Source organism: Biomphalaria glabrata, chromosome 12, assembly GCF_947242115.1.
Source record: "Biomphalaria glabrata chromosome 12, xgBioGlab47.1, whole genome shotgun sequence".
In the NCBI taxonomy this organism is placed as follows: Eukaryota; Metazoa; Mollusca; class Gastropoda; family Planorbidae; genus Biomphalaria; species Biomphalaria glabrata.
The window spans coordinates 23,409,623-23,427,856 of record NC_074722.1 but is presented as its reverse complement, the minus strand read 5'-3'; the positions used below and the strand labels follow the sequence as shown (position 1 = coordinate 23,427,856).

The 18,234-nt window shown below is 36.0% G+C and overlaps 1 protein-coding gene across 4 annotated transcripts in view; it reads right to left on the bottom strand.

Moving 5' to 3' along the window:
- Positions 1-17: 17 nt before the first annotated feature.
- The window catches only part of LOC106079458 (uncharacterized), a 100,510-nt gene continuing 82,293 nt past the window's right edge, over positions 18-18,234 (bottom strand). For all 4 annotated transcript variants that reach the window (XM_056006185.1, XM_056006184.1, XM_056006187.1 and 1 more), the window contains 4 exons: positions 15,426-15,483; positions 8,928-9,433; positions 5,882-6,072; positions 18-1,733 (listed from right to left, as the gene is read on the bottom strand). In XM_056006185.1, coding sequence (XP_055862160.1) covers positions 893-1,733; positions 5,882-6,072; positions 8,928-9,433; positions 15,426-15,483 — 1,596 coding nt within the window. In that variant the 3' untranslated portion in view covers positions 18-892. The remainder of the gene's footprint in view (positions 1,734-5,881; positions 6,073-8,927; positions 9,434-15,425; positions 15,484-18,234) is intronic.

Here is an 18,234-nt window from a genome sequence, read left to right as displayed (position 1 = left end):
TCTGAACAAATTAGACGGATGATATTTGCATTTTATTTAGTGGTGCCTTTGTAAGTACTGTATTCAACATTAGTTCAAACTTATGTCTCAAACTCATCATTTAAACGTTCGTTTTTCTAGACACTCATTAGCCTCACCAGTAAGTTCAAAACTAACTTCATTAAAGTGCCATAATAATTAGTCCCAAGATATAGTTATTGTTGTTTTTTTCTAAGTTGAACTGTCCAGTAGTGTCAATAAAATTTTCGATTTTATGATTTAGTGTTCATAATTTCATCGCAGCTGATTGTATGTGTCCAAGCCAGGCTCTACTTGAGACATTTCAGAGAGAAAGTTACGTTGCAGTACTCATATGAAATGCTTCGCTGATTCTGGTTTGAAGACCGCAATGTGTTAACATTTCCACCAGAACTATTCACAAATAAAACAGAGTTAACTTTCATTTCGACATCAATGTGGAGATTTAAATGCAAAGATATTCTCTGGACAGGGTTAGGATTTAGTCATTTATAAAATAAATGCGTCTCAATGAAGTAGCAACGAAACCGGATAATTTGCGTGTTCACCTTGCCATTAGCGTTCACATCTACCTTCAACTTTTGGCTTGTGAAAGGTCACAAGTCTGGAGCTGGAACTAGCTGGAGACAGAACATTTTTTTTTTAAATTTGTATACGTTTTTTTTTTTATTTTTATTTCTAACCAACAGAAAATATTTTGTTATCAATTGATAGGAAAAGATTTCTAAAAATGTTTTCAAACTTTTCGGATCACTTGTCTCTTGTTTTGCTATTGACTTGCTAGAATCTCTTCCACTGTCTGTAGACACAGCGCTTTCTACTGATATCTTTCCTTCTATGATTTATTACTATCTGACAAGGTCAGCACCTGATACTACACATAAAGCAAGATATACCTCGAGGGCTTTATTCTATCAACATTTCTTTTCTGGCGGTAGTTAGATGTACAGAGTACTAGACGTACAGAGTAGACTTGGCTGCATACTTGGGACAGGTAGTACAATAATTGAACTTCATTGTTGGCGGACTTGCTATTTTTTATTTGGTAAACTATTAAAGCGTGTTTAGGCTGTACATCATGTAGCTTCATAGGTAGCACACCACATGATTGTAGAGATTGTACACCACGTAACTGAAGAGGTCGTACACTACATGATTGTAGAGGTGACATATCACATGATTGTACAGATTGCACATGACATGATTGTAGAGGTTGCACACCACAACATAATTGTGAAAGTTGCGAGCCACATAATTTCATCTCTTTCAATCGATGCACTTTCCAAAAGTTTGAAATTTTTCGTTTGCTGGTCCGAATGTGAACAGAAATCATTTTATTCAAACTACCAAGAGTTCTCGTTCTTTCCAACGTACTCGTTCCCAAGTGCAAGTCGTCGTCTCGGTACATGTAGCAGTTGTTGCTGTTGGAATTGGTGTTGTCGCTGATGTCGTAATCCCGAAGTTGTCTCTGAGCCTTCATTGGGGACATGTGTGAGTCCACGCAAGAGGTTCGACTATCGCTACCCCTAAAGCAGTTATTGTTCCCGCACTGTGGCCGAAACATTGAAAGGGCGCCGTTACAGGGACAGCTTTGCTCTGATTGTCTACTAGCTGTCATCATCAAAAGTTTGTGGCAACGGTCCACGACAAGCTTGAAACATTCAGCTTGATTCTTGGATTGAAAAGAGATCAGATATTCTTCAACAAAGGAACCCCTGAAAGAGAAATACTGCCATTAGTCTTCAACGTTGTACTGGAATTGAAAAGGAAAGTGGATTTTTGTCTGAGAGGTCAAGTTCATTTAAAAAAATAAAAAAAAGACTGGGGAACGCTCTCTTGTCAAATGAATGCTTCAGTTTGTTATGAAACATCGTTAAAGTTCAACAATAAGTTGTTGCGTAAGGTCAAGGATTGTGTTGGAAAGCACCAGTGAATAACGAATTGTTTCTATTGAACTAAATGCTTGGAAGTTATCAACCCCTGCTGTATACTAATCGCCCATCACAGGACCCAGGGATGTCTTAATAACATCAGTGGGATCTGAGAACTCTTGGTTCCTAATCATTTGAGCTTACCCTTCAGCCAACATTCCGACGTTAAGGTGTAAAGAAGAGGATGCTCAAGTGCCTTGAAATTAATATTGCGGGAAAAGCTTTTGATGTCAAGAATTTATCGATACTTTGGAAAAAAACGATTTTTTTTCATCCATTTGCATTTTATGAGCTCCTTGATTACCACAAAACAATAATTGTACGCATGACTTGTGTCACCACTTTGCATATATCCAATTATCTGCTCACACTATCACACCTCACAAACACACACTTACAAAATAGGTCACCATGACTTTTGTTTGTACACATCCCTAGCTCTAAACGTAAAATGTTACAAGAAAAGAACAGAACCCTGAGTGTATACAGTCTGTAGAATGTAGCTAAATATAGAACCCAGAGTGTATACAGTCTGTAGAATGTAGTTATATATAGAACCCAGAGTGTATACAGTCTGTAGAATGTAGCTAAATATAGAACCCAGAGTGTATACGGTCTGTAGAATGTAGTTAAATATAGAACCCAGAGTGTATACAGTCTGTAGAATGTAGCTAAATATAGAACCCAGAGTGTATACAGTCTGTAGAATGTAGCTAAATATAGAACCCAGAGTGTATACAGTCTGTAGAATGTAGCTAAATATAGAACCCAGAGTGTATACAGTCTGTAGAATGTAGCTAAATATAGAACCCAGAGTGTATACAGTCTGTAGAATGTAGCTAAATATAGAACCCAGAGTGTATACAGTCTGTAGAATGTAGTTAAATATAGAACCCAGAGTGTATACAGTCTGTAGAATGTAGCTAAATATAGAACCCAGAGTGTATACAGTCTGTAGAATGTAGCTAAATATAGAACCCAGAGTGTATACAGTCTGTAGAATGTAGCTTAATATAGAACCCAGAGTGTATACGGTCTGTAGAATGTAGCTAAATATAGAACCCAGAATGTATACAGTCTGTAGAATGTAGCTAAATATAGAACCCAGAGTGTATACGGTCTGTAGAATGTAGCTTAATATAGAACCCAGAGTGTATACGGTCTGTACAATATAGTTAAATATAGAACCCAGAGTGTATACGGTCTGTACAATGTAGTTTAATATAGAACCCAGAGTGTATACAGTCTGTAGAATGTAGCTAAATATAGAACCCAGAGTGTATACAGTCTGTAGAATGTAGCTAAATATAGACCCAGAGTGTATACGGTCTGTAGACTGTAGCTAAATATAGAACCCAGAGTGTATACAGTCTGTAGAATGTAGCTAAATATAGAACCCAGAGTGTATACGGTCTGTAGAATGTAGTTTAATATAGAACCCAGAGTGTATACGGTCTGTAGACTGTAGTTAAATATAGAACCCAGAGTGTATACAGTCTGTAGAATGTAGCTAAATATAGAACCCAGTGTGTATACGGTCTGTAGAATGTAGCTAAATATAGAACCCAGAGTGTATACGGTCTGTAGAATGTAGCTAAATATAGAACCCAGAGCGTATACGGTCTGTAGAATGTAGTTAAATATAGAACCCAGAGTGTATACAGTCTGTAGAATGTAGCTAAATATAGAACCCAGAGCGTATACAGTCTGTAGAATGTAGCTAAATATAGAACCCAGAGTGTATACGGTCTGTAGAATGTAGTTAAATATAGAACCCAGAGTGTATACGGTCTGTAGAATGTAGTTAAATATAGAACCCAGAGTGTATACGGTCTGTACAATGTAGTTTAATATAGAACCCAGAGTGTATACGGTCTGTACAATGTAGTTAAATATAGAACCCAGAGTGTATACGGTCTGTACAATGTAGTTTAATATAGAACCCAGAGTGTATACAGTCTGCAGAATGTAGTTAAATATAGAACCCAGAGTGTATACGGTCTGTACAATGTAGTTAAATATAGAACCCAGAGTGTATACAGTCTGTACAATGTAGTTAAATATAGAACCCAGAGTGTATACAGTCTGCAGAATGTAGTTAAATATAGAACCCAGAGTGTATACAGTCTGCAGAATGTAGTTAAATATAGAACCCAGAGTGTATACGGTCTGTACAATGTAGTTAAATATAGAACCCAGAGTGTATACGGTCTGTACAATGTAGTTAAATATAGAACCCAGAGTGTATACAGTCTGCAGAATGTAGTTAAATATAGAACCCAGAGTGTATACTGGTATATATATATAGTTTGTCCATCGTGGTTCGATGATGACCACTTTTCTCAGCCAGGGAGAGTAGGGCTTTGCATTCGGGTAGTTTAATATATAGAACACCCTGAAAGGTGAACTAAATATGAACACCGCTTCAGTCACACATCAATAACATCCTTCAGTTAAGTTAGTAAAGAGATGCTTTGGTTGGAAATAAGTCTCGTTCGACATAGTGAAACACTTCAATTCAGCCTTGATTTTGCTCATCTACAAAGTACATACGCCTCGCCAACATTGGCCAAAGTTGTTTATGGAAATTAAGGGCGTTTGATATTGGATAAATAATGCTTTATACTGTATAAATGGCATTGCAACTTATTAGAAGAGCTAAAATCCGTTGGGACTAATTTGTAAGATGCTGTGGAAGTGGCCTGTGACTCATTTTTGAGGAGACAGCTTGCCGCCCTGTGCACCGATCCGCGCAGAAGGACTTAACTAGTGCAATATAAGCCCCGTTTAAAATGTTTCATTCATGGAAATTTGAATTGCCGAATGTCTGGAAAAAAAATACTCGCATCAATTTATTTAAAAAATAAAATTTTATTTCATTATATGACATTTTTTCCTCATCAATAGCTCCGAGTTAAAAATCTGACTAAAATACGTGTTCGAATTGGGCACTATTTTAAGCCTATTTACTTCTGTTTTCCCATCAAATGGAGTAAGACTTTGGGCCTTTCAATTTAGAATTGGGTCTTTCGAAAATTTCTTTAATATTAATATTGAAGAACTATTCAAGCATCTGCAGATCATCGCCCTTTCGTTGAGGAAGATCGCTGAGCCCAGTGAAGAGCTCCACCTCTACTTACTTGTCTCCACAGAAGATCGCTGAGCCCAGTGAAGAGCTCCACCTCTACTTACTTGTCTCCACAGAAGATCGCTGAGCCCAGTGAAGAGCTCCACCTCCATGTCTCTACTTACTTGTCTCCACAGAAGATCGCTGAGCCCAGTGAAGAGCTCCACCTCTACTTACTTGTCTCCACAGAAGATCGCTGAGCCCAGTGAAGAGCTCCACCTCCATGTCTCTACTTACTTGTCTCCACAGAAGATCGCTGAGCCCAGTGAAGAGCTCCACCTCCATGTCTCTACTTACTTGTCTCCACAGAAGATCGCTGAGCCCAGTGAAGAGCTCCAACTCTACTTACTTGTCTCCACAGAAGATCGCTGAGCCCAGTGAAGAGCTCCACCTCTACTTACTTGTCTCCACAGAAGATCGCTGAGCCCAGTGAAGAGCTCCACCTCTACTTACTTGTCTCCACAGAAGATCGCTGAGCCCAGTGAAGAGCTCCACCTCCATGTCTCTACTTACTTGTCTCCACAGAAGATCGCTGAGCCCAGTGAAGAGCTCCACCTCCATGTCTCTACTTACTTGTCTCCACAGAAGATCGCTGAGCCCAGTGAAGAGCTCCACCTCCATGTCTCTACTTACTTGTCTCCACAGAAGATCGCTGAGCCCAGTGAAGAGCTCCACCTCCATGTCTCTACTTACTTGTCTCCACAGAAGATCGCTGAGCCCAGTGAAGAGCTCCACCTCTACTTACTTGTCTCCACAGAAGATCGCTGAGCACAGTGAAGAGCTCCACCTCCATGTCTCTACTTACTTGTCTCCACAGAAGATCGTGTTGTAGATGAAACCGTGCTGAGTGCGTGGCGCCCTTTCAAACACGGTGTCTCGGCGAATGTAGTGGCTAACCGCTCCGCACTTTGCAGCGCCCTCAAATGTCAGAGTAAAGCCCATTCCATTGGCGCACTGTTTGATAGTGACTGTGCCTTGCTGCATCTCTATCCAGGTCTGTCAAAGTAAGTAGACAAATCTATTAACATCTCTATCCAGGTCTGTCAAAGTAAGTAGACAAATCTATTAACATCTCTATCCAGGTCTGTCAAAGTAAGTAGACTAATCTATTAAGTAGACAAATCTATTAACATCTCTATCCAGGTCTGTTAGACAAAGTAAGTAGACAAATCTATTAATATCTCTATCCAGGTCTGTCAAAGTAAGTAGACAAATCTATTAACATCTCTATCCAGGTCTGTCAAAGTAAGTAGACTAATCTATTAAGTAGACAAATCTATTAACATCTCTATCCAGGTCTGTTAGACAAAGTAAGTAGACAAATCTATTAATATCTCTATCCAGGTCTGTTAGACAAAGTAAGTAGACAAATCTATTAACATCTCTATCCAGGTCTGTTAGACAAAGTAAGTAGACAAATCTATTAATATCTCTATCCAGGTCTGTTAGACAAAGTAAGTAGACAAATCTATTAACATCTCTATCCAGGTCTGTTAGACAAAGTAAGTAGACAAATCTATTAATATCTCTATCCAGGTCTGTTAGACAAAGTAAGTAGACAAATCTATTAATATCTCTATCCAGGTCTGTTAGACAAAGTAAGTAGACAAATCTATTAATATCTCTATCCAGGTCTGTTAGACAAAGTAAGTAGACAAATCTATTAACATCTCTATCCAGGTCTGTTAGACAAAGTAAGTAGACAAATCTATTAATATCTCTATCCAGGTCTGTTAGACAAAGTAAGTAGACAAATCTATTAACATCTCATTCCAGGTCTGTTAGACAAAGTAAGTAGACAAACATATCTATTAGTTTAGCTGACAGTCTACTTTCTTATCTTTAATAATGCGTATGTATTGATAATATGTTTGTAAGTTTCCCTTATCACACGGTTAACGAGGATGTTATGTGGCCAGCACAACAACTCACCACCTTTACTTTTCCCCAAACAATGCCATGTACCCATTAGAGCTGGGTGGATCGAAGGTGCCGTAAAGATCTCGTAATGAAAAACAATCCTAGTTTTCCACAGGATTCCAACCCGGGACCCCCAGTTCGTAAGCTAAGCGCTTTACCACTCAACCACCCCCGGTTTTTAAGGTGCTAAAAAGCTATTTTCAATGCATTTGACTCTCGTCAATCTCTGAGTAGTAGGCCTACTACTTGTACATGTATTCAGGAATGGTGTGGTGTATATCTTATGGGAATGAACAACGTAAATACTGAAGGATTAATTTCCCTTGTTGATATTAAACACAATAATTGATAACCAGTTATTGACTAATTGATTAATTTCTTTATTGATTCATGTCTTGTCTTGACTAATTGATTATTTTTTTTTTATTGATTCATGTCTTGTCTATGCCAATAAATAATTGCTCAAAGTTTAAACAACACACTTATTTAAAAAGAACATTTCTGAGCAATCTTTTTCAAAACAAGGTTGCAAAGAAAGTGTGTGTGGACACAAACTTAAAATCGGCCCCGGAAGTGGTCCACCTAGAAACAGACGGACAGATCTAGACAGTGGTAGAGGATAGAACATATTAAGCTGTAAAAATATATTTAAAAAATATTCAAAAAATGCATATCTATTTTACAGCATGTGACTCACAAAAAAAATTTAGAAATATTTATAAAATAAAATTAAAAAAAAATTCATCTGGGTTTCGAACGCAGAACCTACTGCGTGTTGGGCAGATGTGATAAACACAACACTACGGAAACACATATTAAAACAACAATATATTTGAAATCTTTCCTCATACTTTCAGTTTGATACAAACTAGACATAGATCTAGACCTAGTTGTAGATCTAATTCTATATTCAAGATCTAAGTCTAGGCTGATCTAGAAATAGATCTAAGTCTAAAGTCTAGATCTAGAGTTAGATCTAAATCTAAGTCTAAGAGTAAGACTAAGAGTAAGACTTAGTCATTCTAAGTCTAAGTTTTATCCAACTACCAGGCCTGGACATGGACATGGGGCTCTTCACCCCTGTCCTGTCTAGTTAGATCCTGGACTCTTTTAAGTCTAAGTCTATTCTATATCTAAGTCTAGATCTAGATCTAGAATCTTGATATAGAATCTACTATATCTAGACTAGAACTCGTATATAGATCTATGTAGATCTGGCATCTATTTACTGTAATTTAGATTCAGATTGTTGTCAAGTGTATAGTCTAATGAGGATGTGTGAAAACTGCGCGGTAAAAAGTAGTTGTTTTTTCTTTAAACTTACATTTCAAACAAAGTTCGTATCAAAATTCGTTTTTAAATATTATCTTTGAATAAGTATTCTATTCAATGAGTAAGATAATTAATGGAAAATATATTTTATAATGATCCATTGACACTTTTACCATTGTGACCTTAGATGCAAATGTTTTGTACCAATGCGCGAATCTATGAATGAAGTTGTTTTATTAGTGAAAAAGCTTGTGAACTTTTTAATAAGACTTACTTCCCCTGAAGTTTTTCATTGAAAAGTGGTGTCATTTTTTTGAAAAATCTGCTTGCATATAATTTAACAAATTAGATGGTTCACTTTGAGAAAAGAAAAATTAGCCGTTGCATCAGAACTTTGAATGATCTAGAATATCATGATGTCCGAGGCCACACAAAACTAAAAGCGTCTTTTCCCCTTTTGGGGACCGCTAAAAATAGGTCCTTATTAAAAATAGATAGTGTTGTGAGTGACGGAGAATCCTACCTGATCCTTAATCAGCTAGTGTTGAGATACATACCTGATCCTTAATCAGCTAGTGTTGAGATACATACCTGATCCTTAATCAGCTAGTTTTGAGAGCCGTACCTTATCCTTAATCAGCTAGTGTTGAGATACATACCTGATCCTTAGCCAGCTTCACCAAGCAAGCCACTGAGCAGAAAAGAACCTTCTCCATGCAATGTTCGTATGAATACGGATCGTAGATGTCCTCCGGGCCTAAGTTCCGCTGGTTCTCACCACCGTTGCTCGCTCCCATCATTCCTTGAGGGGAGTTGGGCTCAAACTGGCTATTGCCCCATGAAACAGGGCAGGGCGAGCTCATGCTGGTCACAGTGGGGGCGCCATCGCAGCTCTTGGACGGACAGGGTACGAAGCCTGCTGCAGACATTGGAATAAACCCGGGAGAAACACAAGGCTGGCTGTACACGTTGGTACTGCAAGGGTCGACGAGAGCGGTAGGAACCATCGGCGGGCCTGGAGGGCAGCCATGCTTATGACACGTGACCAGGATGCACTCATTCTCAGTGAAGGCGCACTGCAACGTCTCTACAACAATGCGAAACCTGTGTGCTTGGTAAGGATCGCAGAAGACGATTTGTACCACGTCCACCTTTGAAACATTTCCTGAGGAACACAATTGTAACAGTTCAGCAGCAACTCAGGGGGAAGTAATGAAAAAAATAAGAGGACGAGGAGAAAATACACAGCTGTACAGGAACTCTTGTACACATTCTTGAAAACGGCTCTAACAATTTTCTTAAGGTGTATGTAAATGTATGAGAAGAATTGGCCAGCACCCAAAACACACACACAATTTGTTCATTTCTATTAATTTTAAGATATTTATTTATTTTAAAATTTAATTTGGCGACTTAAAAATATACTTCGTTTATGACAATGATGTCCTTTCACTTACATCAAATGGGTTACCACACTCAAATATTTCTTTATAAACATAAGCACGTATCAATGAATTTCGATCTATAGGCCTACCTGAACATTTGCATGTTCTTATCACCTATGGAACATATTTTCCTATAATGTTAAGGGAGCAAATCTTTTATATAAAGATACATCAACATTGTATTTTGAAAACGGTTATAATGTTCTTAAAAATTTCATGATATATGTGTAAATAATTAGAAAAAAAAGTCACTTCGCGTAAAATCAAAATTGACCGTTACATAACTTTAAATATGTTTCATTATCGTAAAATTAATGTTGGATTTCAATTTCTAAAAAGGGAATTAACCATGTCGGCCATATAGACGCATGGACATTTCATTCAACCGAGATAGAAAAAATTGTACAAGTGCTCCTTCTTGCATAGAGCCATTAAAGAATTTAATGGATTGCCTGAATCAGCCAGTAAAACCAACGACTTAGCAGAATTGATTAACATGCATGACAAGATTGACACATTAAATGCGTAGGACGTAATTATCTTCTTTTTTGAACTAAGGTCTGCAATCTATAAGATAAATAAGCAATTCCTGGAGCCAAATTTACATCCAATATCTTAGACTTCCTAAACAATTCATTGAGCCAAATTTACATCCAATATCTTAGACTCACTAAACAATTCATTGAGCCAAATTTACATCCAATATCTTAGACTCCCTAAACAATTCATTGAGCCAAATTTACATCCAATATCTTAGACTCCCTAAACAATTCATTGAGCCAAATTTACATCCAATATCTTAGACTCCCTAAACAATTCATTGAGCCAAATTTACATCCAATATCTTAGACTTCCTAAACAATTCATTGAGCCAAATTTACATCCAATATCTTAGACTTCCTAAACAATTCATTGAGCCAAATTTACATCCAATATCTTAGACTTCCTAAACAATTCATTGAGCCAAATTTACATCCAATATCTTAGACTTCCTAAACAATTCATTGAGCCAAATTAACACCCAAGATCTTATACTTCATAAACAATTCATTGAGCCAAATTAACACCCAAGATCTTAGACTTCATAAACAATTCATTGAGCCAAATTAACACCCAAGATCTTATACTTCATAAACAATTCATTGAGCCAAATTAACACCCAAGATCTTATACTTCATAAACAATTCATTGAGCCAAATTTACACCCAAGATCTTAGACTTCATAAACAATTCATTGAGCCAAATTTACACCCAATATCTTAGACTTCATAAACAATTCATTGAGCCAAATTTACACCCAAGATCTTAGACTCCCTAAACAATTCCTGGAGCCAAATTTACACCCAAGATCTTAGACTCCCTAAACAATTCATTAAGCCAAATTTACACCCAAGATCTTAGACTCCCTAAACAATTCATTGAGCCAAATTTACACCCAAGATCTTAGACTCCCTAAACAATTCATTGAGCCAAATTTACACCCAAGATCTTAGACTCCCTAAACAATTCATTAAGCCAAATTAACACCCAATATCTTAGACTCCCTAAACAATTCCTTGAGTCACATTATGGCTTGGGTTCTACTTCTGTGACCCCACAAAATAAACTATTTTTGTTTTAAAGCATCTCGATTTTACTGCCTGTTCTTCATCTCTATTTCTGCAATCATCGTTCAAGGTTCGCAAATAAGAAAGTGTCCATGACCAGGGAGCGCATCAGTCTAATTGTAGAATCGAGGGCTATGCTTTGGTCTTTCCAGGCTGTTCTGAATTTTATGAGTCCTGCTATGGACTGTGCAATAATTAACTAAATATTTGTTTGTAAGACAGAAAGTATTATAGGTAACGACTTGCACACGAGTGTGAAAACACGATTTAATGCTTAGTTTTGAGTGCTATTTGTTACTAGTGCATCAGAGCATAACAGAGTACAAACAAATCCTTAAAACACTTCACCAATGGGAACAAAAAAAAAAACAACAAGTTTACAAGAAGATTACAAAGAGAGTTTGTGTTGTAGGAGGCGGCCCCAGTCGGATTCGGATCCCTATCGGATCCGCCTATTCGCAAGGAATATTCAAGACGTGATTTTGTTTTGATTGTCAAAAGTAATAATGTTTCAAAGATTCATTTGGTGTTGTAAAACATGTTTTTTTTTTCTGTAAAATGTTTTACATGTTTTGGATGTCCCTTTAAAGTTAACTCTTTCTCTCCTAACTAACGATACCACCGTTGATTCCACCAGAATGTGGTAAATAATTACGGAGAGAAAGAGTTATAGATAATTTACCTTCCTTGTCCAAATCTCCCGCTGGACGACGGGGGATGGCAGCGAGCAAGGTATGAACCCGGGACCGTCGAGATAATCAGTCCAGCGCGCTAACCGCACGACCATGTTAACTTAAGAACAAACTAATAGTCTATTATTGATAAAGAGATATATTACACAATACGGCTTGAAAACTACCGGATATATACAATATGTACAATATGTCAGACGAACGATTTTAGAATATTTTTTGGTATTGATTTGTAATTGAAAAATAAAGAAAAGAACAAGACATCGAGTTTGCAGTTCGGCAACGTCTGCTCGATGTCCCTGCACAGTTACCAACAAAGCTATTGGCATTTGCATTAAAATGGAACTAGAATGAGGATGTAGGTTTACTTAAATTAAACTTCTGATTTAGCACTCTTAAGATCTATATCTACTATATCTAGATCTAAAATATAAATTTGAAATAATGTAGATGTAATTTAGATAAGATTGATGTAAAAACAAAAAGCCTAGATAATCTATTAATAGACAGAATGCAATATTAAATTTAAAAATAGTAGATTATTTTTTAGTATTTTATAACATTGCAATATTGATCTAGACATTTGGAAATAAAAATCTACACTTTAAGTCTAGAAATTGAAATTATAGATCTTGATCTAGTGTAAATCATGACTGCCTGGTAGTGCGGTTTGCGCGCTGAACTGTCGTTTGGATTTATCGATGGTCCCAGGTTTAAACCCTACCCGCTACCATTCCACGTCGTCCTGAGGGAGGTTTGGAATTCAACTATAAAGGAACATCCGAAACATGTAAAACAACAAGCATTCTAAACTAGACCAAGAAATTCTAGATCTACAATTTATTGGTCTAGTTTAGAATGTACAATAATTTTAATTAGAATATAACTCTAAATCAAGTTTTAAAAAATCTAGCTCTAGTGTAAAAGAAAATCTAGATCTAGTGTAAAAATCTAGCTCTAGTGTAAAAAAAAAAACCTCTAGATCTAGTGTAAGAAATCTAGATTAGATCTAAATCTAGCTTTTATGTCTTTTCAAAATACGAGTCAGATTACGAGGTTTAATAAACATTACTATACCGAGTTTTTTTTAGCATTTCATTTAAAGAATTTATTCCATACGAATTCAAGGGAAAAAAATCAACTACGTCACACGGCTTAGTTAGACTAAAAAACGTCATCAATACGAGCATCTTGTCGAGGGTTTATAGACATTGGTGCACCGAGTGAGTTCTTTTAGCATTTCATTTAAAGAATTAACTCCATATGACGTCAAAGGAAAAAAAATCTACTACGTCACACGGCCTAGTGAGACTAAAAATATCTTTATCAATACGAGTAGTCTCTCGAGGGTTCATAGACATTGGTGCACAGAGTTATCTTAGCATTTGTTTAAAGAACTAACTACATTTAATATGTCCAAGGAAAAAAAATCCATTAAGTCACAATAGGCTAGTTAGACTAAATTTGTATGCATGTATATATGTTTATATATATATATATATATATATATATAAGGATTAAAGACGCATTTTTTGGTTTGTATTGTCTATCAGTCATGAAGTCCGTTATGTTAATGTCCCAAAAAAAAAAAGACTAAAAGCTATTAAAAATCTGATGAAAATTTAATTTCCCTTCCGAAACATCGCATTAGTTTTAAGTTTCTATAGGCCTAATAGATTGTTCCGGATGTTTATATATTTATAGTGAGAGAAAATAGGAATTCCAGATTAATCTAACAACGTTAATTAAATTTTTGGGAAAATTAGATGTATCATAAATAGCCTTGTGGAGAGATTTTCAAACCAAATTTTGGTGTTAGGAAGTCGTTTTCCTTAAATATCGGAATATAATATTAACGATAATTAGATTTTCTAACGTTTTAGCTAGAAAGTTAAATGTAGTGTAAGAGAGAAGTGCGATTTTACATAAATAGAGTTAAAATATTTTTCATAAAAAATCCGGAACAGCCAATTTTTGTAAATGAGAAGAAGATTATTTGTTTCATTTATTAGCGTTAGAAGATTTTTCATATAAAATTCGGAACATTTTTGGCGACGATTTGTAAGAAAATTAAAGAAATGTTGGTCGATTTCTTTTTCAAAACAAAATCTGGAACATTCTTTACCGATTAAACAACTTTTATGTTTCGGTATGAAAATTGATTGTAAAATAAGTCTAAAAAGTGATTTTCAATAATCGATTCTAGTAAATTACTTTCTTATTTTTGAAACAATAAAGTCATCTGACATAAATTTGTTTTAAGTTGAAAATACCAACAATTTGATTTCGATAAATAAACTATAGTGACGTATTGTCAAAGAATATACGTGTAATATTAGTCAGTTTTGCGATTTCAAACAATCATTTGACATAATTTATTTTTTATAAAACACTATCCGGAACAACTTTATAGTTAATGAAATATAAGTCAGTATAGAGATTTTCATTTAGCATTTATATACTATTTAGTTTAAAAAACCGGAACAACATTATAATGATCATGTGTTTTTGCAACGTTGAAACATGGAAATTAAATTTAATTATAATTTAGAAGAGCAAACAAACATTCGTTGGCACTGGTTTGTTTTTCACAAAAACATCCGTATAATCTATTATAGATACTTAAAGCTATTGCAATATTTCTGAAGGAACATTAAAGGTTAAATCAGATTTTCAATAGCCTTTAGTATTGTTTTTTTTAACTAAACGTGACGGACAAACCAACAAACAGACAAAACGCACAAAAATAAGCGTCTTTTATTCTGATGGGGGCACTAAACAAAAAATAAATAAAATATGATTATTAATAAATTTTGAGGGAACTGATTAGTAAGTGGGCGGGCCGCTACTTGTCATAATACTGCACGAAAGTCTCTGCATCATAAATCCATTTTAAAAATGTGCGTAATATTTACATACAAAGTGCATTCTTAGACTTTATAAACAAACATAAATGTTTTCTTTTACTTTTAGTAGACAGTTGACCAGAAAAAACACCTTCAACTAATATTTATATTTGTTGTGAACATTTCTTGTAAATTTTATAAATATATATGACTTAATGATACCGGAAAATACACAAAAAATAGTCATTCTTTGTTAACACATTGTAAGATTACCTCCCTTACATTTATATAATTGTTTTAGAATTGGTGTATTTTTATGAAAAAATCGCAAACTAAACCGTTCGTTTTTAGAAAACCAAAAGTAGCCGTCACACCTAAACTTTTCAAACCGCTTCGTTTGGTGAAATAATATTTATCAATTTTCTTCTAGTTTTCGAGATCTGAGTATAACAGACAGACAGACGGACATTTTGCACAAACCTAATAGCGGCTTTTCCCCTTACAGGGGCCGCTAAAATAGGTCACGATTAGTTACACTTTTGCAAGCTAGAAAATAAAGATTCGTACCTTCCGGGCAGTCCTCGGACTGATCTCCGGGTTTTCCTTTCTTGCTGGACTTACTGCTCTAAGAAAAAAAAAAGAAGTCTATGACATAATATATGTCTAGAACAGGCTCCAACATCAATATAATGTAAAATTTTGACATCTTTTTAGTAAGAAAATTTTTGTACGAATAGTAAAAATGATTATAATTATATTTCAGTGACAAAAAAAATCACGAATCTCAAATATTTGTAGGTATGACATTTTCAAAAAGTGTTTTCAAATACACATTTTATTTAAAGTTTACATTTTAAATAGTCAGGCCATACAACTTATATAATCTGGTTAAAGTGCTTAAAGTCTGATAATACTAATTAAATAGTCTGTTAATACTTCTTAAATAGTCTGATAATACTAATTAAATAGTCTTATAATACTTCTTAAATAGTCTGATAATACTAATTAAATAGTCTAATAATACTTCTTAAATAGTCTGATATAACTACTTACATAGACAAGGATATATATCTAAGAATTTCATCGTTTTTATCTTATAAATTATAAAAGATACAAAATCGCTTGTTACATCAAAGTTGCACTACACATATAGTCGTTTATCATTTAGATATGCACTAGTCATATAGCCGCCCATCAGCTCAAAGTTTCACTACATATATATAGCTGTCTGTCATTTAGATATGCGCTAGACATATAACCGCCTGTCATTTAGATGTGCACTAGACATATAGCCGCCTGTCATTTAGATGTGCACTAGACAAATAACCGCCTGTCATTTAGATGTCCACTAGACATATAGCCGCCTGTCATTTAGATGTACACTAGACATATAGCCGCCTGTCATTTAGATGTGCACTAGAAATATAGTCGCCTGTCAATTAGATGTACACTAGACATATAGTAGCCTGTCATTTAGATGTGCGCTAGACATATAAGCGCCTGTCATTTAGATGTGCACTAGACATATAGCCGCCTGTCATTTAGATATGCACTAGACATATAACCGCCTGTCATTTAGATGTACACTAGACATATAGCCGCCTGTCATTTAGATGTGCACTAGATATATAGACGCCTGTTATTGAGATGTGCTCTAGACATATAGCCACCTGTCATTTAGATGTACACTAGACATATAGCCGCCTGTAATTTAGATGTGCACTAGACATAAAGCCGTCTGTCATTTAAATGTGCTTTAGACATATAGCCGCCTGTCATTTAGATGTACACTAGACATATAGCCGCCTGTCATTTAGATGTACACTAGACATATAGCCACATGTCATTTAGATGTCCTATAGACATATAGCCGCCTGTCAGTTAGATGTGCTCTAGACATATAGCCGCCTGTCATTTAGTTTTGCTCTACACATATAGCCTCCTGTCATTTAGATGTACACTAGACATATAGCCGCCTGTCATATAGATGTGCTCTAAACATATAGCCGCCTGTCAGTTAGATATGCTCTAGACATATAGCCGCCTGTCATTTAGATATGCTCTAGACATATAACCGCCTGTCATTTAGATGTACACTAGACATATAGCCGCCTGTCATTTAGATGTGCACTAGACATATAGCCGCCTGTCATTTAGATGTGCACTAGACATATAGCCACCTGTCATTTAGATGTACACTAGACATATAGCCGCTTGTCATTTAGATGTACACTAGACATATAGCCGCCTGTCATTTAGATGTACACTAGACATATAGTAGCCTGTCATTTAGATGTGCGCTAGACATATAAGCGCCTGTCATTTAGATGTACACTAGACATATAGCCGCCTGTCATTTAGATGTACACTAGACATATATCCACCTGTCATTTAGATGTACACTAGACATATAGCCGCCTGTCATTTAGTTGTACACTAGACATATAGTCGCCTGTCATTTAGATGTGCTCTAGACATATAGTCGCCTGTCATTTAGATGTACACTAGACATATAGCCGCCTGTCATTTAGATGTGCTTTAGACATAAAGCCGCCTGTCATTTAGATGTGCTTTAGACATAAAGCCGCCTGTCATTTAGATGTACACTAGACATATAGCCGCCTGTAATTTAGATGTACACTAGACATATAGCCACCTGTCATTGAGATGTGCTCTAGACATATAGCCGCCTGTCATTTAGATGTACACTAGACATATAGCCGCCTGTCATTTAGATGTGCACTAGACATATAGCCGCCTGTCATTTAGATGTGCTCTAGACATATAGCCGCCTGTCAGTTAGATATGCTCTAGACATATAGCCGCCTGTCATTTAGATATGCTCTAGACATATAGCCGCCTGTCATTTAGATAAACACTAGACATATAGCCGCCTGTCATTTAGATGTGCACTAGACATATAGCCGCCTGTTATTGAGATGTGCTCTAGACATATAGCCGCCTGTCATTTAGATGTACACTAGACATATAGCCGCCTGTCATTTAGATGTGCACTAGACATATAGCCGCCTGTCATTTAGATGTGCACTAGACATATAGCCGCCTGTCATTTAGATGTGCACTAGACATATAGCCGCCTGTCATTTAGATGTGCTCTAGACATATAGCCGCCTGTCATTTAGATGTACACTAGATATATAGCCGCCTGTCATTTAGATGTACACTAGACATATAGCCGCCTGTCATTTAGATGTACACTAGACATATAGCCGCCTGTCATTTAGATGTATACTAGACATATAGCCGCCTGTCATTTAGATGTACACTAGACATATAGCCGCCTGTCATTTAGATGTACACTAGACATATAGCCGCCTGTCATTTAGATGTACACTAGACATATAGCCGCCTGTCA